Below are 26922 nucleotides of genomic sequence, written 5' to 3' on the forward strand. Positions count from 1 at the left end.
TAATGAAAAGGTACTAAAATTTAATAATCTTTAAAAGCCAGATCTTTTGACAGAAAAACACAAGAGGAAATAGTTGGTTTATTACAATATATTTCAGTCTCGATAGACACAGAAATCGATCATTCCTTCCCCCACTTTTTACACTATAAAAGGCCTGTTTACTTGTGAAACAGTCTTTATGAAACAGAATGGCATTAGAATATGATTTATTAACTAGGAAATCCAAGTGACTGAATACAAAATAATGTCACATTGGGATTTGGGGCAGTACTTTCAGATGAACGCGTCCATAGTTGTCAGCAAAACATTTACATACATGTTTGTCATTTATAGACATTTACACATTGTATAATAAATGGAAGTACGACTTATGAGAGAAAACAACTGAACTTGACATCATTTACAACATCTACACTTAAAGATGCTCATGCCGTTTGCTGATAACTGGATATTAAACGCCGTCATCCTTCATGTCCTTGAACATGCGGTATTGCGCAAATGAATACTGTTAACTCTGATTTCTCGTACTGGTTCTTCAACAGGTGATAAGGCCATTGAAAAGCACAGAGTTCAAGAGTTTATGGGAAAGAGATTTAAAAACACATTTGTGGTGAAATTTCAGTGATTTTCTCCTTCTTGACAGTGCATGTTGTGAAGTTTCTGAACAGATGTATCCATGGGTTTATGAGGAAGAAGAAGGATTTTAAATATTGCCACCAGATTTTCAGTGTAAAGGGAAATGAAAGATAAATAAAAAATCCTGAGGTATTATACCCTAAGATTCATTTGGTAGAGTAACTGAAAAATAGTTAATTTTCACTATTATGTTAATATGAGGTTTGTTTTATTTCTTCATCAGCCACGGTCAGTGATGTAAAAAGTCCAGAAGGTCCGGGAAATGATATGTTCTCAGTTCTACTGAAATTGCTTCTGGGAAATTGAGTTATTCCTCAAATTTTACTGCCAACATAAAGGGGAAATAAAAGTTGTTCTCGTTTGCTGCTTTGAGTCAGTCAGTCAGCTGTTCCATTGAATCACTCACTGAGGATGGGAATGCTGGCATGATCCAAACAAGCTAACAGTCCTTCATTACAGCATTCTGCAGAGAAATAATTAAAAAATACAATAAATACAAACTCAAATTGATTCACATTTACCACATAGTACAACACAAGGCCACAGCACAACATAAAAGTCATTCAAACTGTTATAGACTGAGCAAATGCTGTCCTCTAGTGGAAAAGTTTAAATAAACCAACTTACTGAAGATTTTCATAAAAATTGCAAAAATACATGGCTTCACACGATCAGATCTAAAATGCTGAAAACCTTTCTTCAATGTTGATTAATAAAAGCCTATACTGCAAATATTGCACTCATATAATGCATTTTCAGCTGAGTTCATGCAGCAAAAAAGTGCACTGCACTGAAACTCTACTTGCACCCACTTTGCAGTGGTGAATGTTGTAACCTTCAGATCACCACAATAAATATCCTGTTTTAGGGTTCTTGTGGCTCAGTGGTAGAGCATTGCATTAGCAACACAAAAAGTTGTGGGTTCCATTCCCAGGGAGCACACAAACTGGTAAAAAATAAAATAAAAAATGTATAGCCTGAATGCACTGCATCTGCTAAATGAATAAATGAAAATGTTATTGTGTGTGTGGTATGAAACGGGCCTTAAGAGTAGCCTAAATAAAGCAAAGATTAAACTTGGTAAGCAAATGGTTGGTGTGCGTGTTTGCACACACTGTAAGAGAAACAGTGAACATGAAGTGTTAGAATACCTACATTTACATCTCTTGGTTTTGAATAAATTATATGGTTCATAAACATAAATGGCATAGTTCGAGTTTCCCAATTATATTAAATACCAATCTTTAAACTTGTCAATGCCAATACTTATTCATTCCTAAAGCAAACTTTAGGATTATGTTTACTGTTTGTACTGCCACCTTGGGCATGCAAGTACAAAACGACATGTTTAGTGTGATACCAGGGAGTTGTCTCATCTGCTATCAGTTTCAGCTGCTATCATCGGCTCCAATCCCAATCGACAGCAAGTAAAATAATAACAAGTTTGAAAGGTATAGTGTAATACAAACCTTAAAAAAAAGGTAGATATGCCCAGAATAAAATTAGCAACAACAGAAATAAAAGTAACTAAATGAAAAGAGAACGTAATTACTTTAAACCAAATAATTCAATATAATTCTAATATACAAAATACTTATAAATAATGTTTAACCAATGAGTAAACTTTTGTCATTACATTAATTCAGTTACAAACAGTGAGAAGAGACTTTAGATACAACAAGTTTTGACAAAGCTAATTACAAAAGTATATATAAAAAAAAAAGACAATTGATCCATTTTGGCTGTAAAAATCTGGTACGGGTCATCTGTGGTATTTTGGTAATATAATATCCAGGTTTATATGTTTTAATTTTAATTGATTTTTACATGTAGCACTTACTGAATATTACATATCACATTTTTCTTGAATATCATGCAGCCCCATTTTACAGTCTCAATTTCTAAATAATGGCAAATTACTTGGCCTGAGCAATATATCAGTCTATGAAAAGTAATGTAGTTGGAAGAAGCTTTGAATAAATAATGAATAAATCAATGTCGGATGATATAACAGACAGAAATGATGACAGACCTGGCTCTGAGCTGCTGCTGGCTCTACAGGAGGATACAATTTGATTTCTTTTTTGCTTTCTTCTTTTCCACTGGTGTTTTCCTGTTAATTTGTCTGACCAAGTCATAGAAGATCTGCAATGTGTGAAGTAAAAAAAAAAAACATAATCTTAGTCCTCAATATAAACATAAAACTATGCAATATATTCTGAATAGTGGTTAAATGGATCATAGTTGATCTGTACGGACCAAGCCCTAGAATTGGTACGTATGTGATCTGTGGTTTAATTGAAAAAATTAAACTATAATAGTATAATAGTTTTTAAGTCTATAATTTGTTCGTATTTATGCAAGAAAATGTTAAACAATTCGTTACTCGCGCACTGGTTTCTACATGCAAAGTCACACACACACGCGTTTCAGATGGCGCAAGAACACTGAACTGAATCCTCTTCTGAATCATTTGAACAGACACACACACATATAAAATTATGACAAAATCATTCAGGTAAACGCAGTCAGTTGTGTCTCAAGTGAATGAAAACAGACGAAAAAGAAATCGGATGTGATGTGTATCGTTATATCGGATCCGTGCATCAGCAGCCTATAAATACTGCTGCTGTCATTAATGATCATCAAACAACAAAACAGCTGTGATAAAAATCTATATTTAATTTATACAGTGAACACTATGCGGTATTATTTTCCATATTAAAATGTCTGTATTCTGTACTACAAACCATATTTTACTTGTAACATATTCTGTTGGTTTATCAATGCTCATAATTTGTGTATTTGTTCTTATTTTTACTGGCTGTTCTCTCATCTCTTTATTCATGTTTAAACTTTCTTAATTAATCTAGTAGTATATGCTGTGGTATCAAAAAAGTACTTCGCTTTAAGTAATAAATGAAAGCAAATTAAATTCAAATATTTGTATTTTCTTCCTGATCCAAAAAATTATCTGATCCATGAGTCAAAAACCGTAATGTGATCCGAATCATGAGATTTGTGATCCGTTGAACCACTAGTTCTGAATGGAGGAAATGTCAAGAGAGTACAGGTGCATCTCAATAAATTAGAATGTGTTGGAAAAGTTGATTTCAGCAATTCAACTCAAATTGTTAAACTCCTGTATGAAATAAATTAAATGCACACAGACTGAAGTAGTTTAAGTCTTTGGTTCTTTTAATTGTGATGATTTTGGCACACATTTAACAAAAACCCACCAATTCACTATCTCAACAAATTAGAATACTTCATAAGAGCAATAAAAGCATTTTTAGTGAATTGCTGGCCTTCTGGAAAGTATGTTTATTTACTGTACATGTACTCAATACTTGGTAGGGGCTTCTTTTGCTTTAATTACAGCCTCAATTTGGCGCGGCATGGAGGTGATCAGTTTGTGGCAATGCTGAGGTTTCTTTGACAGTGGTCCTCAGCTCATTTGCATTTTTGTCTCTTTCACGTTCCTCTTGACAATAGCCCAAAGATTCTCTATGGAGTTCAGGTCTATGGGGTTCAGAGTTTGCTGGCTAGTCAAGCACACCAACACCATGGTCATTTAACCAACTTTTGGTGCTTTTGCCAGTGTGGGCATGAGCCAATTCCTGCTGGAAATGAAATCAGCACCTTCAAAAAGCTGGTCAGCAGAAGGAAGCATGAAGTGCTCCAAAATGTTTTGGAAAACGGTTGTAGTGACTTTGGTTTTCAAAAAACACAATGGACCAACACCAGTAGATGACATTGCAGCCCAAATCATCACAGACTGTGAAAACTTAACACTGGACTTCAAGCAACTTGTAATCAGAAAAAATTACAGTCCAGTTTTCTTTTCCTTAGCCCAGGCAAGACGCCTCTGACATTGTCTGTGGTTCCAGAGTGGTTTAACAAGAGGAATACGTCAACTGTAGCCAGATGTGTGGTGGCTCTTGATGCCTTTACCCCAGCCTCAGTCCATTCCTTATTAAGTTTACTCAAATTCTTGAATCAATTTAGCTTGACAATCCTCATAAGGCTGTGGTTCTCTCAGTTGGTTGTGCATCTTTTTCTTCCACACTTTTCCCTTCCACTCAATCTTCTGTTAACATGCTTGGATACAGCACTCTGTGAACAGCCAGCTTTTTTTGCCATTCAATGTTTGTGGCTTACCCTCCATCTGAAGGGTGTCAATGATTGTCTTATGGACAACTGTTAGATCAGCAGTCTTCCCCATGATTGTGTAGCTTAGTGAACCAAACTGAGAGACCATTTTGAAGGCTAACAAAACCTTTGCAGGTGTTTTGAGTTGATTAGCTGATTGGCATTTCACCATATTCAAATTTTTCGAGATGGTGGGTTTTTGTTAAATGTGAGCCAAAATCATCACAGTTAAAAGAACCAAAGACTATAACTACTTCTGTCTGTGTGCATTGAATTTATTTAATACACAATTTGAGTTGTATTACTGAAATAAATTAACTTTTCCATGACATTCTAATTTATTGAGGTGCACCAGTAAACATGTTACATGCATTGTTTAATGATCACTTCTCCTCATACAATTCATAATCCATCTACTGTATGTTTTGCTGTATTACTGTTTGTATCACTAATTCTTATGTTTCCTATGTAATGTTAATCTATTTATTCTGTTATTATGTCTGTTATTCTATGTCTATGTAAAGCGACCTTGGGTCTGAGAAAGGCGCTATATAAAATAAACATATTATTATTATTATTATTATGCTCACATCAAGGACGTTGATCTTCGATTTGGCAGAGGACTCTAGAAAGGCACAGTTGTTCCACTGCCGGGCCAGATTTTGTCCCTGTTCTTTCCCCACCACTCTCTCGTCCTCCAGATCACATTTATTACCCACCAGGATCATTGGCACCTACAGTCGGAGAAGAGGAGAAAAAGAAAGTTACACAAAGGTAATTATGTGGATCTACAATTTCACCATGAAAACTAAATGGTTTTGAAAACATTCACAATTTATTAGACCAATGAAGATGAAAGATGCCAAAGGTTATTCTCATTTTTACACCTAAAGCTGTCACCAAACCACATGTCAGAAATGATTTAAATGTGCACAATCATCCAAGTAACAAATAACCCTCAGCAAGCATCTATTATGGTAATCTCTATGAAGAACATAAAATCTGAGCTTTCTGATTATATTTTCACAAAGTTGGTCAGCTGTTTTTCCTCTTTTACCAGAAAAAATTCTTATTATAAGTAACCCATAAACTGAAATAAGATGGTACTAGACATGTGCCGGCATTCAGTAATGAATAATTATACATTACAAATTACTAGAATTTCGAATGAATTTCAAGAATACTATTCCCATAAACTGGTCAAAATGCACAACACCGCTGTATGCTGCTTAAAAGTAGAGCCGGGACTCGATTACATTTTTTTAATCTAATTAATTAGAGCTTTTGTAATTAATTAATCAAAATTAATCGAATATAAATATTTGACCTGAGAACAGTGAGAAGTAATTTTTTTTCCACATGGATTTATAGTATACCATTGAATAATGACTGAATACATAAGCTTAAGCAAAAAAATATTGTTTATTTTTGTTCAACCAAGTCTAGCAGACCAGTGCAATTTTTGCCATTAAGTGTAGCAATAGCATACAATTTAGAAATAGTATATTTCAGAAATTCAGTTAGCTTATAGGTGCTGGAACCTTCTGTAAACTGTTTTCTAAGTAAAACACAATACTGTCAAGTACATTCAGAACATTGGAAACACTGACTATTAGAAAATATCTCTCTGTTGCTTCAGAGACCATAACATACTAAGTCCAACTCTCAATAACCTTGCCCAAACAATAAAGAGTTCAACATAAAGTATCAGTTGCACCAACAAAATAATACATAGTTCAACATAAAGTGTTTTGCGTTGAGGTGATACTTGAGGCTCGATGTGCTGCGGTGATATGCGATTGTGAACGCTAGTTGGTGCCAGTGTTAATTTCGTTGACGAAGACTATGACGAAAAATATTCGTCAACTAACCTTTTTCACGGACGAAAACTAAATAAAAACTAAATAAAAAGTCAGATATGATGACGAAAAACGTGACGAAATATAACTGACACTTTAGTCAACGAATAAAAATTAGACGAAAATATATGGGAGGGACGAATGGAGAAGAGATCCAATCAGAGCGAATCTTTGAGGGTAGGTTGATCTATGCAGAAGCAGCCGAGCCATTTTAAAAAGTCGCGGCAAATGCAAGCGCAACAGCTAAACAAACGCAGCAGCAGTTACACAGAAAAGAGAACAAAGATGAGTTTGCAGAAATTCGCACAATTTCGAGGACGTTTTCATAACAGTTAAGTTGTTTACACAGGGAACTACACTGCGACCTTTTGAAATGCCATTTGGACCCAAATTTTTATGGGGTCGTAAATGTATCACTGATTATTTTTGTACCTACTTATGTGTAATGCTATGTTTTAATATGAGCATTTATTAAAACAGAAATGTGTATTTTAAGAATACGTTTTATAACGTGCTCCGAGCATTCAACGCATCAAGTTGGCTTCAGCCCCGCGATGCAGGAACGCTGAACTGAGCAGATGGTTACGCGCAACACTGAACCGAGATCTCCTTCAGGACATTTGCGTCCTCCTGCACCTGAACGAACAAATACAAATCGCATTTTAAATAAACATAAGAAAAAGAGCGAAAAGTGAAAGAGCTCAATTCAGCAACGTGGTGTTCTGGTGTTCAGGGAGCAAGCAGAGACGCGTCTCAAAGTCTTCTTGCTTTTGTACCGACAACAAATACATACTAAATATGTCGAAATACCCATCTTGGAAAGTGTGTTCGAAAAAGTCTGTAGTTATGTCTTCAGTGAAAGTAAAGAGTTGGAAAGAAATCGGATGCGTATCTTTATAATGGATGCATTTGTCTCTTAAAGTGACCGCGCCTAATTTACTAGCTCTGCTGTCAGTGTCTTTAATGTATGAAAATGAAAGTAAATCACTCACTGCTCTTGATTTAATTACTTTGTAGTTTTAACAAGAATTTATCCAAAGTCAATCCAAAAATCAGATAGAATAGATTATATTGTTTTACTAGTGACTAAAAAATAAAAAATAAAAATAATAGGGACCTGACCATGTTTTGCTTAAGTGTTTCTTTCTTTAATTGCTAATGCAACCTTTTCACACCACAGACTGAACCAAATTAAGCATTGCATCCGACATTATCAAGATGAATTTGTTGTTCTGACACAGTTTAATCCTGAGTTATTGTCATATTTTATTACCAATTTCTAAACTACAGGCAAATAAACTGTGATATTGTAAGAAACGTTGAAGGTGTCTGAATACATTTTGGTTTGATTGTGTATTTTATTTTACAGTGAAGACTATGCAGTGCTATTTTAAATGAACAAAAACAAACTTAAAAAAAATGTAAACTTTGTGTAAATAGCACAAATAAAGAAATTGAATGAACAAACAATACAAATATAATATATGTGGTTGTCTATTTCAATAATACTGTACTTCATCTTGAAAGAATGTCATATGCATTGCATATCATTCAGGACGAATGCATATCTTTTTCAGAGAGCATGTATATTTTTCATTGAGAGCAGGCCTTATGTTTATTTTATAAATACCATTCCATAACAGACTGATGGAAACATTTAGTCAAGTCAACTAAGTTGACTTTGTTCTACTAAAAAAAAAACTAGACTAAGACTAAAAGACTTAAGACTAGACTAAGACTAAAACTCTTATGATATTTAGTCGACTAAAACTAGACTAAGACTAAAACATTTCAGATGACTAAAATGTGACTAAAACTAAATGGTGTGTTATTCAAAAGACTAAGACTAAGACTAAATCTGAATTCGCTGTCAAAATTAACACTGGTTGGTGCTCCAGTATAATCGGTCCGCCGAAACTCATCCAGTGAGAAACGTTCCGCGGTGCAAAAATAAGTAATTAAAAATGCGGGAATTTTTTTTCTGTAATTAATTAATCTTAATTAAAGTCCCGGCCCTACTTAAAAGACGTGTGTGCACTCTGATGTAAACAAGCACTCATGAGAAGCACACGGGGGAACACGTGAGAGATGCGCTGAATTAAAGCACATTCATTCTCGGACTAAAATGTATTTAAATAGCCATTAATACTTGTGGATTTGCTATGATGTTCATCACAGCGCCAAATACTTAAATATTTAGATATATTTAATAACACGCTGTTAAAATCGAAAGTTGAAACTGTGTTATTTAATGAGCTAACATGAACTAAGACTTGTATTTTTTAACAAATATGATTCACTTCTGTAGCAAAAGTAGCTATTGCTCATTGTGAATGGTAATGCATTAACTAAGGTTAACTAATGAGGTCTTGTTGTAAAGTGATACCTATGGGTCTTTATAGTTATTTTGCACTTTAATCTGTGTAAAACTTTTAACTTTATATATTTTTTCTGTATTGCTTTATTTATTTAAATATTCAGTTATTTTTGTTATAAGAAAAAAGCTATTAAACTTGTTATACTGTATTATGGCCACGTTTTTTAAACAAAATTTCAATAGCGTGATAATATCGTATACAATGACAAAAGCATCAGCAATTAATCGGAAAATGAAAATTGGACACTCGCATATCCCTAGACAGTACACATGGACAACAACAGTCTGCTGTAATGTGTATGTTTCTACAGTGTGTAAAATGGTGTGCGAGTTCAGTGATTTAAAGCCACTCTGTAGGACACTGTCAGTTTTCCCATTCCCTTCTGTGGCCTTAAACAGTGGAGAGCACACAGAGTGCTTCTCTCCTACACTTCAAGCACCAGAAGCCTGCCATGTTTGGACTGGCCAGATGGAAAAGGTTTCAAATCTAAACAAACCAGGAAGAGGTAGTGGTCAGGGCAGATTATTTCAGCACAAACCTCTGTAGAGAAACAGAACTAGAAATGCCATGTTTCAGCTTTAAACTAAATGGCACCAAAGCAGGCTGGGGACGAGGACAGAACTATCCGAGAGTGATAGCATAAAAGCAATACCAATCCAACCTACAGTCAAACTTAAAAGAATATGTCGCTCAAATGATTTACTCAAACTCACGTTGTCTCAAACTGCATAACTTGGATACGTTTACACAGCAGCCGAATACTGCTGTCAGTCTTGTATTTTACTGCCTAATACAGTTATGTTCACACACAGTTCAGTTATTTACTGCCACATTCTGTAACCAAACACTAGGGGTGTAACAGTACACGCATTTGAACCAATAATTTTTTGGTACGGTTTTTTCGGTTTGGTACGCATGTGTACCGAACAAATTGTTCCAATTTTTCAGGAAATTCAGACAATAAATGCCGCCCTGGCACTCTTTGATGTGGCATGACATTTCAGCGTATACTAAAGTCTCAGTCGAACGGCAGCGCAATCATCCATTCCTCTTTATTACTAGTTTTAACGCAAAATAAATATGAATTGACAGCCCTCACTAAGGGTTGTGGTGGAGAGGATATTTTCTGATTAGATTATACTTTATTACATTTACTTTACCTTTAAACATTACAATTCTGTGAATTATTACATTTCAGCATCAAATAAAATTTTTATATGTTTGCATACATTTTTTAATTTAAGTGTTGATTATTATAGTAAAAATTTTAGTTTGGGCTCTGTTGTTTATTGTAAACTTATAGTAAATTAAAAGGGCTCCATATAGTTTAGTGTAGAAGCTGAGGTAGAAATAAAACATAAACATTATGTCAAAGCCGAGGTACATGCCGAACCATCATGTTTGTGTACCGTTACACAACTACCAAACACACACTCACACCATTTCAGAACTCAAAACTATATTTTTTAAGTCCTGTAGTGTGAACAGAACCTTACTTCTGTGGAAAACAAAATATATATTTAAAGATATTTTAACCACTTTTGTCCATACAATTAAAGTCAATGGAGTCCATGTGACGTCAATGTTTTGGCAGAACTATAAGCAGTCTGAACTGAATATGACAAAACTGGAGCCACAAAATAAACAATAAAAACAAAGACGACAATTTTTATTGTGTTGTTCTGGCCATTTGCATCTAACAGCAAACATTCTGTTATTTATGATGAATTATAGGTGCTCCCTCAAAAGTAATTACAGAATCATTAACAATAATTATTACGCAAGATCAAAAGCCAGAATTCAGAGAATTCACTCACACACTATTAGTGAGAACAGCTGGCCTCAAACTTATACAACAACTGATGTGTGGCCCATTCATGCCTTCCAGCCTCAGTAGATCTGAACCTTTGCTGGGGATCTGGACTTAAAGTGCGTTACAACCCGCAGAAGAGAAAGAAAGAGAGAGACGCACACGGTATAAGGCCAATCAAAACACATTCCAGGGATGCTAACTGCTCATGTCTGTGATCCCCTGGGCCAGCGTTTCACACTACACACACACCCTCACACAGTGCTCTTTCCACATGTCCAAAAAAGGCACTCCATGACTGACATAGAACAGAGGCAAGCCAGAAGAATTGGGTTGAGGGTGGGCTGCTGCAGAGATGGTGTATAGGCCCATGGGATAACAGACTCATCTGTTTTTATTTTATTTTATTTTACTGACATAGAAAGAGAGAAAGTGATAATGGTATTTTTAACTGTGTAAGCAACTACCAGGTGGTTTGTGAAAGAAAAAAAACATGTTTTAGTAAGGCAGTCATTTGTTCAACTAAGTCTCTAAAGTGCTTCTCTTTGAATGCTGCATCCATACATCAACGGCCACTCAACATGAATGTTTTCTCATACTTACATCCTCTGTGTCCTTTACTCGTAGGATCTGCTCTCTTAAGTCCTGTAGGTCGTTGAATGTGGACTGCGCTGTGATTGAGTACACAAGAGCAAAGCCCTGACCGTTCTTCATGTACAGGTCCCTCATAGCTGTGAACTGCTCCTGAAAGAGAGAGAGGGAAAAAGTACACAATGAAAAATAAAGCACAAGTGTTTAAAAGTGTTGCTTTGTAAACTCTGACACTTCAAAAAAGTTAAAAAAGACCAAAAGCTTCTTGAAGCATCAAAGTTTTGGGTGAACTGACTTTCAGTGAAGGAACAGAAACGTCTCAGATTTTGTAAAAAAAACAAAACATATTCTATCATATTCAATATGCTGTAATGTAATGACAAATAAGGTAGGTTTGTTTCATACCACGTTGTCACCACTCACCACTGACATGCAGGGCTGCAAGCTGTGCAAACATTGCCAACCTTTGCATTCGGGTCCAGTTGATTTTTACAACATTTTCATTGGGTCAGGTCAGACTTAGGTCAGGTCTAATTTGATTGGGCCTATCTTGGGTCAGGTTGTTATTTTTAATTTGTTTTTTTTTTTTGCACATCAGGTTTGGATAAGAAGTGATTTGTATCTATCTATCTAAAATTGGGTACAGAGCTGTGAAACCTTTTTTTTCTCCGCTAATGTGGTTATACAGTATGTTGCCAGCTCCTGCTGGCTGAAGTGTGGAAACAGGGAGGGCCAAAAGGACTTACTGTTCCTGCTGTGTCCAAGATCTCCAACATGCACTGCTGGCCATCCACTTCCACTTGCTGCATGAGGAGAAGAGAAGAAATTAAATAGAAATAAGCTTCCATTGTTCACTGGGGTATTGAACAAAATACAGGAAAGGCTACTGAGCATAGAATTGCTACCTTCCTATAGGAGTCTTCTATTGTTGGGTCATATTTTTCCACAAATATTCCCTGGACAAACTGGACTGTCTGCAAGAGACACAGATATTGAATTAGAGACAGAGAATATTTCATAGAAAGCTGTCCATAAATCAATGTCAAAAGAGACCAAAAACACAAGTTTATATGAAAAAGTTCTTTATTTTGCTGCATTCCAAATTCTGATGAACTTTGCAAATTTATGCCACATGAAGATGTCTGACTGATCTGTATGTTCTGGGGTCCATTCATCGTACATCAGAGATGATTTGACAGATGCCAGATCTTTTAATCCTGATAACTGATCACTGGCTAATTTTGTTCTTCAAACAAGTTAGCAGATATCTTTATTAAGTTGTCTGAGATTACTTTGACTGGATCGATTCAAGACAGCAACTGATGACTGTGATGAGTGGGGTGGGGCAGAGAGCCGCGGGAATGGAGCGAGGCCGGTGGAGTGATTGGAAATGAGCGACTCCTGTGACAGAGGACCAGGCCTGGGTTTTATTTTGTGTTTTGTTTTAGTTTATGTGCAACAGTCGTCTGCGAGGCTCTGGCGCACTGTTTTGGGTTTATTTTATTATTAAAGAGTTGCTTGATTGTCCGCCGGTTCCCGCCTCATTCTTCCCGAAGATTATGAAGTTTTATATTATTACAATGACATCATATAATTAAGATAAAAACAGCCTTGTGAGCAAAATCACTATCAGAGCTGGGTAGTAACGGATTACATGTAATCTGGATTAAATCAAGTCAAGTCACCTTTATTTATAAAGCGCTTTAAACAAAATACATTGCGTCAAAGCACTGAACAACATTCATTTGGAAAACAGTGTGTCAATAATGCAAAATGACAGTTAAAGGCAGTTCATCATTGAATTCAGTGATGTCATCTCTGTTCAGTTTAAATAGTGTCTGTGCATTTATTTGCAATCAAGTCAACGATATCTCTGTAGATGAAGTGACCCCAACTAAGCAAGCCAGAGGCGACAGCGGCAAGGAACCGAAACTCCATCGGTGACAGAATGGAGAAAAAAACCTTGGGAGAAACCAGGCTCAGTTGGGGGGCCAGTTCTCCTCTGACCAGACGAAACCAGTAGTTCAATTCCAGGCTGCAGCAAAGTCAGATTGTGCAGAAGATTACGTAATCAGATTCCAAAACTCAAGTACTTGTAATTAGAGTAAACTACTTTTTAAAATACTCTTAATCAGACTACAGTTACTTTTTTATTGATTGTGCACAACTAGTACTCCAAATAAAGTTTAATTATAATTTTTAAGTCTCAAGTGATATGTCAATAAATGTTAATAGATTGAACTATACTTAGTATGAAATAAATCTATTTTAAATGTGTAACTTTTTAATAGGAATAAAATCTATAATAAATAAAATGTGTAAGTTTTTTTTATGATTTCAAATGTCTTCAAATTTTCAAATTTCACAAGTATTGTAATTAGAAATTCATTAATTTTGAAGCTGATTTGTGATACATGGTACATGATTAAAGTTTTCTAATCCATAAAATCCATGTTAAGACATAACAGTGTTTAAATTGATTGTGCACCATGAAACTATTTTGAGATTACGAAACATTTAATTATTTGAAACATAACTTTAATAAAAAATTTATCCTGGTTTAAAAAGGAAGCAGACTTTCAGTATCACCTTCACTAAAAGATGCACTCTAACCCTGTTTACATGAAATAAGCCTGCTACCGAGCAGGTTTGAGCTAACGGACCTGTTGCTATTACAGCAACTCCGGGATAGGGCTGCAACAAACTATTATTTGGACAATCGATTAATCTAACGATTATTAGAATGATTAATCGACTAATGTTTGATTATTTCACTGATTAATCGGTAGACATTGACTGATTTTTCAGCTTTTGCAATTAGTTAAAATGTTGAATTATGCATATTCTAACAAAAACATAACGGTAATCACTTCAGCTATTGAAAAACATATTTTGTAAGTAAAATTATTCAATACATCTCCTTTTGTAAGTCATATGGATAAGACACAAAATAAAGGTAAGTGATAAGAGGTCTTATTTTTGGATAAATATTTAATTCACAAAATAATCCCTTAAAATACCTAACAGGGAGGGTTTTGATAATCAAAACAGTCCTGGAGCTAGATCTTTGCAAACCATCACTTCAATGAAATAATATTTTTTCCCCACTAATAAAAATATTTTATCACTTGCTAGTTACACACTGGAGAACTGCTTTATAACAGAAAATCAAGTTGTAATTCTAACTAAAATCGACACTGACTCTAGTTTTTAATGTTTAATACTGTAAAGCTGCTTGATTTAAGGCTATCTATTGCATAAAGTACTTTTTTTAAATTAACGTGACGTGACGACTTTACTGCAGAGCTCATGCAAACATCCAATCAGATGCGTTTTTAACTGCTGCATTCACACCGCTGTCAGTTTCTGCTGTTTATTTCATTATTGAGAGGGAAGCACGGCAGCATATATTTATATATTTATCCAAACACCACTCAGCAGCTTCAGGTTCCTTCAACTGCGTTTAATCTGAAGCGCTGTTTTCTCTTGAATTGCATCCAGGAGAGCCGAATTACAGTCTTGCGCTACAGCGCCACACTGGTCAAACTGCATTATTCCACGTATGAAGAATGTTACCCTGGCATGACCTCTTATTGGAATTAAAAGATAAAACTTTAAAGCTGCGGGTCTGCAGCATTTTGGATTTGTTATTTGTTTTATGTTGAATGTTGTCCTCTAGGGCTGGGACAACGCGTCGAGATGACGTTGACGCAAAAAATACGTTGACGCAAAATATGTGCATCAATTCGTCAACCTGTTTTTATTTCTCTAAAAAACGTTTGCAAAACGTTTACCTTATGTGCGCTGAATATACGCGATGGTCGGATCAACATTCTGTTCAACGTTATATACAATTTTTGGCGGCTGTCAAATAGTAGAATAGAATGACTGCTGCGAACCAAAATCGTTAGACACGATAGAAAAAGGGCAGAACACCAAAGTTTCACGTGGAGCATTCAGAGAATTTTTTTTCTCCATGACAGGCTGCTGGCTCCCACTGTGAATTTTTTTTTTTTTTTTGGAAAATCACTCTCTTGTATTAGCTTAAAGCCCTCAAGTTTACATTGGTTACTGTATTCTTTCAATTGCTCTAAACAAGTATTTTGGGTGAACTTTTTTATTGAATGCTAGACATCAAGTTGTTGTTATTTTCATCTGAAAGAAGAACTTTTTTTCAGTAAACTAGGCCCTATGTGTTCAGTAAGCTTGTTTCAGTAAGCTATGTGTTTTCAAGGCTTCAAGGTTTTATTTAATGCTATCTCTATACAAGTACAAAGTAATGCATTCTTAGTCAGTCTTTTATTTTGTAATTTTAATTTGTAAATTTAAATTGTAATTGTTTTTCATTCAGATATGTAAATCAACATGTATAAATTGTTAGTAGTCAATTAATGGGGAGATAATCGAAATCGAATCAGGTTGAAAAAATTAATCGTTAGATTAATCGATGCATCGAAAAAATAATCGCTAGATTAATCGTTTAAAAAATAATTGTTTATCCCAATAGGGCTGGAGAATAAAACGGTAACGCTAAAAATTAGGGGTGTAACGGTTCACAAAATTCACGGTTCGGTTCGATACGATACTCTGATGTCACAGTTCGGTTCGGTACGTTTTAGATACAGCAAAATGTAAAAACATCTCAACTTTTCAGAATGCCGCAAGCGCACCACGGGTCATGTGACAAGAACTAACCAATCAGCTTCATCCTTTCCCGTAACAACGTTGAAAGCTCAGCCAAGATGAAGGAACAGCTGATCATAGTTGTATATGGATTGCAATTTTGAAATAAATTTAGTAGCAGAGCTACTGCAAGCGATTTTTAGAGCTGCAAATCCATTTATCCTTTGCTGAAATTTCCGCGTCTCATGGAGAGAGCACGTCATTGTTGCTTAGCAAAGACAGAGGCCTCATGAGCGCTTCTGCCCGAGCGCCTGGAAAGGAGGAGAAAGCGGCGCGACTAGCATTTTTTTTTTAGGCATGATATTTGAAAGGCCCTTAAGGCGCTCGCTCACTCAGCACGCGCTGAAGGCTTCAGCACGCGCTGAAGGCAAAATGTCTAATGCATTTAACAGACCAGAAATAGAAGATCCTCCAATAACCAACAGGTCTGGTGTTTGGGTGCACTTTGGATTCCCTGTAAGCTTTAATGGTGTACCGGTGTTTGTTGCGTGTATGTTTCTCCTTTTTTTTCGTCTTTTCCCAGATACTGACACAATAAGGTGATGTCGGCGTAAATGAGTTCACATGTTTCAAGTATTCCCGCTGGTGTTTTTTTTTTTTTTTTTTTTTTTGTATTCCCGCTGGTGTACCCTGTCATGTAGCAGATGCGACATACCGTTGTTTTTTTATCCACCACTCTCTTGCCATCACCATTATAGCTTAAAGGGAATCCAAAGTGCACCCAAACACCAGACCTGTTGGTTATTGTATCGTATAAAATCGTATAGATTTTAAAATATTGCTTATTACTTATAAGGCCCTGAATGGTTTAGCACCTCAGTATTTGAATGAGCTCCTTTTACATTATACTCCTCTACGTCCGCTACGTTCTCAAAACTCAGGCAATTTGATAATACCTAGAATATCAAAATCAACTGCGGGCGGCAGATCCTTTTCCTATTTGGCGCCTAAACTCTGGAATAACCTACCTAACATTGTTCGGGAGGCAGACACACTCTTGCAGTTTAAATCTAGATTAAAGACCCATCTCTTTAACCTGGCATACACATAACATACTAATATGCTTTTAATATCCAAATCCGTTAAAGGATTTTTAGGCTGCATTAATTAGGTAAACCGGAACCGGAAACACTTCACATAACACCGTACTTTCTACATCATTAGAAGAATGGCATCTACGCTAATATTTGTCTGTTTCTCTCTTGTTCCGAGGTCACCGTGGCCACGAGATCCAGTCTGTATCCAGATCAGAGGGTCACTGCAGTCACCCGGATCCAGTACGTATCCAGACCAGATGGTGGATCAGCACCTAGAAAGGACCTCTACTGCCCTGAAAGACAGCGGAGACCAGGACAACTAGAGCCCCAGATACAGATCCCCTGTAAAGACCTGTCTCAGAGGAGCACCAGGACAAGACCACAGGAAACAGATGATTCTTCTGCACAATCTGACTTTGCTGCAGCCTGGAATTGAACTACTGGTTTTCGTCTGGTCAGAGGAGAACTGACCCCCCAACTGAGCCTGGTTTCTCCCAAGGTTTTTTTCTCCATTCTGTCACCGATGGAGTTTCGGTTCCTTGCCGCTGTCGCCTCTGGCTTGCTTAGTTGGGGTCACTTCATCTACAGCGATATCGTTTACTTGATTGCAAATAAAAACAGACACTATTTTAACTGAACAGAGATGACATAACTGAATTCAATGATGAACTGCCTTTAACTATCATTTTGCATTATTGAGACACTGTTTTCCAAATGAATGTTGTTCAGTGCTTTGACGCAATGTATTTTGTTTAAAGCACTATATAAATAAAGGTGATTAAAGATTAAAGATTATTGGTTCTATTTCTGGTCTGTTAAACGCATTGGCCATTTTGCAACGAGCCTTCAGCGCGTACTGAGTGAGCGAGCGCCTGACTGAGTAGCCTAACATAAACATATAACAACATATAATAGTTGGTGTTTTTTTCTTCTTCGGGAGTTTCAGGGGCGTTGCCTGTTACGTCGTTTGGGTTATTGGGTTATATTTTTTCAAATATAATTAATTAGTCCAACGAACCGAACGGTTCAATACCAATATGCGTATCGTTACACCCCTAATAACAATATATTTTTCCCTTGATCGAACGATAATACATGTTTGCTAAATGTTCAATATAATGTTTTTGTGCCAGAAGTGGAAAGAAATTGCATTAATGGAACCACAAATGGTAATCTGCACGAGCAGATTGCCATTATTAATAATACGTGCTGGTCTTCTTGATCATGTGACCAATGCTGTGAAATCCACTGAGAAGCACTTGAATTCAAAGACCATCACAAATATCTTGAAAATTTAGACAGTGCTAGTAAAACTTTGAACCTCGGCCCTGACTGGGCCAGTAGAAACTCCTTGTGTTGAGTCCTGTGATTTCATGCCTGCACTTTAAATACATTACTGCAGCTTCCAGTCTCAAGATTATTCGGAAATTATTTTAATATGCTGATTTGGTGCTCATAAAACATTATCATCAGTGTAAAGAAACTCTGCCATTCAAACGTTTGGGCTAAAGTCAGATAATAAAATTTATACTTTTACTCAGCAGGGACACATTACATTGATTAAAAGTGTCAGTAAAGGCATATCATATCATATCATATCATAATAATAATAAAAATAAAAATAAATCTATTTCACATAAATGCTGTTTTTTTAACTTCCAAATCAAAGAAACCCTAGAAAAAAAAACTGTTTCAAGCAGCGCAACTTTATTTAAATATTATAACTACCATTATTATTAATTGAGCAGCATTAATAAGTAATAATAACAGCAGCATGTTAGAATGATTTCTGAAGACCTATAGAACTAAATGAAATCGGAGAAAACAAAAGACATGGTCTACTGATCATCTACTGGTCATTACTGTGGATCACACCATTGATTGGTTGAGCAGTGGAGTCCAGCTGCTCTGAGGTTTGGTGAAGATGACATGGTATACTGTACTTACCAGGGCTGATTTGCCCACACCGCCAGAGCCCAACACCACAAGCTTGTATTCACGCATGGCAGGGTCGCTTCACTAAACTCCACAGTGCACTAAAAACAAGATAAGACAAGAGAATAATTAGGTCTCCACATATTGATACGTGTTACTTTGTGTGTGCGATGTAGAGAGCATCCTGGATCGTAGCCCAGGTGGGGGATATTGCAAGCATGACCTCTTAAACACAAAGCAGCTGTGGGTTCTGGATGGAAATGTGCAATCTAGAGCCAGGACTGAGGCCTGCTGGGCCTCTAGGCCTACATAAATTTAACCTATATCTGTTAGCCCACACTGATCTGGACACGACAAGTCTATGACAGGAAAGTGTATGGTGGAGGAATGAAATTGCCTTTATGCCATAAAAATCCAAGTCTGTTATATAACAGGACAGAATGTGCATTTATGCTACTGTGCAGGAAAAGTTGGCTAAACCATCTGAAAAGCTTTATGTACAATGCACGCCACATACACCACCGGACCTTGAACAACCACATTCTTTAAATCAACAACTTAATCTCTTCTCCAAATGCTGCTACAGCCATGTGGGACCTGTTCCTAATAAATAATACATTTAGGACAATCCCTTTGCGTGAAAATGTTTCACAGGGAATGATTCTGCTGTAATAAACACATGCCGCCAAACACAGGTCTTCTAAAGTTACACCTCTGTGGTGAGGGGCCAAATCCAAACAGTGGCCAGGCTGTGTGCACTCAAAGAACACTAATTTCATCCAGTGTTACTTGGAGAGGTTCATAGGTGCTGTTGCTCGAAAGCTTTTGTCCATTTCTGCTTTTGCAGGATTGCTCGGCATGCAGAGAGGAGAATTTTCTTCCTTTAATGGTAATGGCAGTGTAGAAAAGGCAATGAGATGCCAAACTGAGGCCACCGAAAGGGAAAATGACCAGAGGTATGTAGAACTAAAACTTAGATGTGATTAGGAGCATTTCAGAAGCAAATGACTTTCAGTTGCTCATGATGTCTGGAAAAAACACTTGCACGCAAACAAGATGGAGAGATATAGCATGTGACCACACCTTTTGGCTCCCAAAAAAACAGCTGCTACTCCAAACAATTCAAATTATGTTCGGAAACAAGCAAATTTGTGCATGTAAGCCCTCAACAGCCAGTTAAACACTTTCATTCTCCTTTTCTTCTGTTTGTTTCCCTAGGACACAAATAAACACATTTTAACATTAATCAAATATTTACCTTACCCACTCAATTATGTACCATTACCGAATTTACTCAGACTGTTCTTCCCAAGTAAGGATGGCCTGGACAGGCCAATTCCTCCACACAGCATGAACACAGCTAAACCTCCCTGATCATCACCAAAGGCAGACTGAACAATCTCTGACCATAAAAGCTTAACAGCAGACAAGGAGGGTGGGTTTGTTGGATGAAAGCCACAATACTTCAGCAAGCTCAAATATTTGAGAAGACAGTTTGTTAACCTACATTAAACTATATTTCTGTGTGTAACAGAAGTACTAGAAGTCAACTGATTTTATAATTTAAGAGCCAACGACTATCATAACTATCATACCATTATGACCTCCAATGTCAAGCACAAGTTAAAAATATGAATTTACTAGTGCATGTTTGCTCATAATTTAACACCATTCCAGCTTACCTTGGTTATATTTATGGTGAGAAAATGAAACAAAGAAATAAAAATAAAAAATATGTTCCAGACAGTGTTCCAGCCAAGAAAAAAAGAAGAACTCACTTTAAACAAGCTGCAGATTTTTTTTTTTTTTTTTATAATTTATGAATGTCTCATTTGCTACCATTAAACTGAATTCCATCATAAGGCTGTGCTGATACAATCACTCATATTTTTCTTCATATTACATAAATACTTACGTAATGATTTATATTTTTCTCTGAGATCAAGAATAAAATGCTTGAAGTTATAGCATTTACTGAGAGATCATGCTAACTATTCAAACAATTACCCTGGCAACACATATTGAGTGCAAAAAGTGTGTCATCAGGTGATAAATGAAAAGAAAAAGGTTGAACAAAAACTGATGCCACTTAACCACAATTTCTCAACTGAATGTTGCCGTTCACAGCCTTTTTAGTCACAGTTAAGGAAGACAAAACAGACAAACGTGTTATTTAACCGCATAGTGGGTTTCGGTTTGTCAGTTTAACTGGATTCATTTGTTGCTCTTAACAATCACATCATTTTACCAAGCTCTTAAGGTCCAAACAGCTTCAAGCCCCGAAACATCAACAGTCCAACTTACAAAATTTGTCATCCAACTAATCATCTTAAACCACATTTTCAGAAGTTTAGTTAACTGAATACCCTAATGGTGACGGAGGAACACATCTTTGGTGTGACACTACAAAGAAACTTAATCTAAAGTCTGGATTGAAAAAAGTTAACATCATCAGTGAATGTGACAACCGCATTTCTTAAGTAATGATAGTAAGCACTGTGCAAGGTGATCTATGAAACAGAAAGTTTTCAAACTAATACTGAAATCTGATCATCCTCTGTAAAGTCAAAAATGATCAAAGGAAATACAGAAAAGAAAACAACCTGGCTCAAGTTCTTGTCAAAATATCCAACTCATCAGCAACACACAAAGACCACATCCCTTGTTTTTGGAGGGTAGATAAAACTGTACTATGAAGTCACAAATCTAATTAAAAGACATTCATAGAACAACTGCCACCTCTGGACAGTGCTGATTTGAATTGAAACTATGTAGACCTATGTCCTGTTGAAAAATGATGAGTCAGTATGCGAAACCGTTAAACTTGCATTTCCCCATTCTCTTCTCATAATTTAAAAGACAGCATCATATCTGGAAATGTGGTTGGACTTCCGTTTTGTTGTTAATGTTAATATCATATAATCTGCTTAAGAGAAACTGCATGCAGCTATTAAAAAAGTCCACTTGTGTAAAGTTATTAACATTATGTTAATAAATATAGTTCACATTTCTGTCATAAATGTTTATGCATCATCATTACTATAATCCATCTGTGTTAAGACATAACATCAAATGTGTTTTGCTGGAGCAATGCTTCAGCTGGACTGACGTATTGCTCAATGTAATACCAGAAAAAATAATTAGTAAAAATAAATCAAGTAGAGAGAATAGAAATAGAATTGAGATTGCTAGTGTTAGAGGGTTTTTAACATAATATTCAGACACTTAAACTAAATAATAACTATCGCTGCACTAAAAATTACTTCAATTTCTACAACAGAAGGACAGTACGAAAAAAAGTATATGTTCACAGTTAACAAAGAAAACCTTGGAAAAGTAAACAAATGTAATTTTAGTCAAAAGAAACAACAGCAATTAGCTTAGGAAGACAAGAAAAGTCTTAGGCAAGGCCTGACGCAAAGCACACAACCTTTTGAACCTAAGATCTGAGAAGATTGGTTTCAAGGGATGCATAAATAACTTTAACAACTGGTTAACAACTTAGAAGAATATCTTGCCCAGTCAACATAAGAAACCTGACTCATAGTTTACTTGCATCCATTTCAACAGGTCTAATCAACATGAAGTTATAATCTAAAGTATAAAAAAAAGAACAGAATAATGATTCACTCAATAGATAAGAATAAGGAAGCCTCACTCAGACATCATTCCACACTAAAACCAGCAAAGAGAACTGAAAACTGCTTTGCTACATATTGGTGTCAGAAAAAAAAAATCCCAATGCCAATTCACGTCTGCTCAGCAAAACCAGTTGATCCATCCTAGTCATCTTTGGATCAACTGTGAAATAGAATCAAGGGTCACACTTTATTTTAGGGTCCAATTCTCACTATTAAATAACCATTAACTATGACTTTTGCCTCAATTAACTCCTAATTTGCTGCTTATTAATAGTTTATAAGGTAGTTGTTAAGTTTAGGGTATTGGGTAGGATTATTGGTGTCATGCATTATATGTACTTTATAAGCACTAATAAACAGCTAATATGTTAATAATAGACATGCTAATAGGCAACTAGTTATTAGTGAGAACTGGACCCTATACTAAAGTGTTACCAAATCAAGTTATTAAACAATGTGGCAATAAAAATCAGATCACACTTGATCGCTCATCTGAAACTGGCAACATTGTAATACAGGGGCCGGTTCTGAGTATGTAGACACTGAAATGAGGGAAAAACAGGGTTTTCCGTTTCAAAATAGAAGGTTTGTCAAACCCAGGAATGCAGGGTAAGTCATGCCCATTTCTGAAAGAGAGGTAACCTTGGTAACTTACACGATGAACCTAACCTGGGGTGCGTTTCCCATACAATGACGTAACTCGCTGATTACCAACCATTCATTGGTGTTGAAACTGACTAGCTAGTTAAGACCGTTTCCCGAACAGTCTGTTTGAATCACATTAGTTCAACAAATAAGGCCATTGTTAATGACGTCACACGCATGTGATGGAGGAATAACTTACTAGACATCTCTAAGATGCTGCTGTATTGAACATGGCACCTCAGTGTTTTCCACAGCCTAACATTCTATTTGTGGCGGAACGCCGCTTCCCTCTTATATAAATATGGAAATATATTTTCTGCCAGCAGGAGGCGCTATTAGATAAGGAGAGACAGAGGTTTCTCCGGTAACGGCTGTATACAAAGCAGCACCGAGCTCACAAACACTGATTTATCAGGCATAACTTGCAAAATAGAATGAGAATAAAAATGTTCTGCAACCAGTCGTTTTTTCTTCTGAAATACAATGATATAAAAACACCCGTGGCAGTTTTTGATTTTGAAACTTGCAGTGATCATGTTTATTCAACGAAGGTCAAAGCCTTTTGTAAAATCTATTTGAGGTGGTCAGTTTTGATACAAATCAATACATGGGAAACCCTGCACCTGATGACTAATTTACAATTTTTTTAACCCATGATTTTGCTTTATTTAATATTTGATTCATCGCCTGTTTCCACTTACATCATACTCCGGGGTTCCCTTAGGTATTTGTGCACATGGGCACGCTCCAAAAATTGTGCTTTTAGGGGACAAAAATACATAGATTAAAATGCAGTGGAAGTAATTTATTAGAGTAGGAACGGTGAAGGGACAGCAGCATGTAATTGTCTGAATATAAATATCAGATGCTTTTACAGGATAAAGAAATGACAGTAATAGGACACTGACTGTGATCAAAGTGCATGCGACGCATTTTATTAGTCTTTATTATCTTTATTGTTTTAATTTTTGATCTAGAGATTTAAAATATATTCACTATATAGCCTACAGTGACTAACAAATTTATTAAAACAAATGTATGTAAGGTTTTTAACCAATTTTGTAGGGTTTGTGCCACTGCTGCTCTAAACTTACAGTATTGGTAATTACCTAATTCTTTTAGCTTTCTGTATTAGTTAGACATCCAATATGTGTGAGCTTTTTAGTAACAATAGTAAGCCATTTTAATGCTATAATATAAGTATTGCTGTGAAAGGCAGAAACAAACTGTCAAGTGCTTTATAGTGTTTTTTTATTCAGATTTCCAATTAGTCAAAAAGTACATAAACAATGCCAGCAAGCATGTGAGCTGTTATCAAAGACAAAGTAGGCCATTTTTATTATTATGTGAATAAATACTATTTAGTTGTTTCAGTTTATTTGTCCAAAATTACAATAACATTTTTAGAATATTTTTTTATACAGATTTCTAAAATATTTGTGTTGTAATGTCTTAAGACAGGTGGTCTAATAAATTGCTAAGCACTATATGTTTTCATAAGATTCAGTTGGCATATTTGTTTTAAGGACAATGGGCAGAATGTGGAATAGTGTGTTTTTGACAGTAAAATTAAAATAAATAAAATATGGGTTTTAATCGGGTTAATCAAAAAGATAATCGGCCAACTAATCAATTATCAAAATAATCGTTAGTTGCAGCCCTAAACATAAAACCATGTCTACATTTGTGATCGGAGAAACAACAAGCACTACTCTACACTGCTCAAAACTTGTTTTTGAATCATCAGTGGCAAATTCTTTAAATATGTAAATGTACTTACAGACTGTGAGTCAGAAGCACCAGACTGTCCTTGCAAAGTCAGAACTGCCCCACTTTATAGAACCACACACATTGTAGGCTACTCTCACAGGAAACAGTCATCCTCCTCCTTAAAATGCGCTGCACACATCTGAATATTTGAGTTGAACTAATCTTGAATTGTGACAAAGACATGTGGGGGCGTGTTAGAATGAACTGTTTTATGTAGGGATGGTTGACTCTTAACTTTTATAAAGAATATCTCTTTAGATTTGAGACTTTAGTCTTGCAATTTTACAGATCTTCTTCATGAGCCAAGAGCTTGTAACACTGCAAAGGGAAAGGGAAAACTGAAATCGTATCATATGAACACTTTAAGAGTTAAAGTTACGTACAGACGTGAAGTACAGGAACGTCTTATTGTTGGGTGAATCGTAATTTAGGAACTCCACTGATCATGGCCTTTCATAGTTCTGGTGCACGCGCTAGACTCGGAGTCAACGTACGTTACTCAGAAGTTGAATGAACTAACGTTAACACAATTCAGCCATTCTGAAACCGAGAACCCAGTTAAATTTAGTCAGTTTTCATATTTTAAACTCAGAGTTGGTTGAACCTACTTATTGAAACGTGCACCAGGACTCACAACTACTAAACCTTGTAAGAGAGAGCGGTTTGGATTGATAATGTGCATAAACTACATAATAAAGCATTGACTGAACTGTTTAATTTAGATCAATGACGGCAATAATGTTAGTTTCAACTACACACTTTCGATTTAGACTAAGTTAGTAATGTACACATGTATTTCAAAGTGAGACAGAAGTTATTTATAATACGTTTATAAAATGTGTTATAACGACAGCAAGCGTTTATTTTGGTCGGTTTCTGATGTGGTAAAATGTAGTCCAAGAGATTTGTGCTAACATGCTAAGACTGCTGGAGCCGGGAAAAACTCCTCAGTATCACTATATATTTAAGGAGCAAAACATTATTGGCACAGTTATGGGCTACAAGTGAATAAAACGACCTGCATCACACAACACATCTCGTTTAATATTTCTTCGTAATTTTTTGCAGTGAATTAACGGTCCTTGTCCTCGTTTAGCCGCCTACCTTCACACACCTGCCGGAAAAACCCGAAAAACTTCAGCGTGTTCAGCTGCAGTTAACCTCAATCCCTTTTCTCCTCAGCAGACTGGGTCATTCCACGAAACAGCACCAGCAGCTGACACGAAACGAGCTTTAACACGGCTCTGCTGTCCCCAATGCGACCTCACGAGCCGCTCACGTAACACGCCTGTCACTCACCAACTGCGCTCCAGCGCGAGCTCAGCTAGTGCAGCGATTTAGCGCAGAGTCTGGTGACAGCTTCCGGTGTCGGGCTGAATTATGGGCCGCCACCCGACAAAACAAAGGTCGCAATGAGACGATTTACTTGTGTAATAAGGTTAAACTCTGATCAAACCCTAATCTTAACCCTAACCTCAATCTTAATCTAAACATACACCAGAAATATACAGCCTTGGCTTCTGAATTCAATGCACTAGACCCCCCCCCCATTTAAATACATATTTATTACATATTTAATTACATATTAATTATCATTACATATTTAATTACATGTACATTAAATGTATGTTTACACACACACACACACACACACACAAACACACACGTGTTTGATGTTCCCAGTAATAGGGTTATGCTATCATAGTGGCAACCCATGGGGACATACTGGAAGTAGAACAGACATCTTGATTAAAACACTACAAATGTTTTACAGGATTCAGATGA

The 26922-nt window shown here is 36.1% G+C and overlaps 1 protein-coding gene across 5 annotated transcripts; it reads right to left on the minus strand.

Moving 5' to 3' along the window:
* LOC127967988 (ras-related protein Rap-1A-like) lies at positions 1-26486 on the minus strand. 5 transcript variants are annotated; one of them, XM_052568772.1, is made up of 8 exons: positions 26242-26486; positions 19094-19182; positions 12332-12400; positions 12173-12229; positions 11439-11579; positions 5379-5522; positions 2669-2781; positions 1-1099 (listed from the first exon to the last, which is right to left on the minus strand). In XM_052568772.1, exons 2-7 carry the CDS (start codon positions 19148-19150, stop codon positions 2692-2694), a joined length of 558 nt encoding a protein of 185 aa, XP_052424732.1. In that variant the 5' UTR covers positions 19151-19182; positions 26242-26486; the 3' UTR covers positions 1-1099; positions 2669-2691. The 5 variants fall into 5 exon arrangements, with proteins under 5 accessions (XP_052424732.1, XP_052424735.1, XP_052424736.1 ...); XM_052568775.1 differs by having other exon boundaries at positions 26252-26478; XM_052568776.1 differs by lacking the exon at positions 26242-26486 and adding an exon at positions 21685-21820.
* Between the last annotated feature and the right edge of the window lie 436 nt (positions 26487-26922).

This window comes from Carassius gibelio, chromosome B11 (genome assembly GCF_023724105.1).
Source record: "Carassius gibelio isolate Cgi1373 ecotype wild population from Czech Republic chromosome B11, carGib1.2-hapl.c, whole genome shotgun sequence".
Classification (NCBI taxonomy): Eukaryota; Metazoa; Chordata; class Actinopteri; order Cypriniformes; family Cyprinidae; genus Carassius; species Carassius gibelio.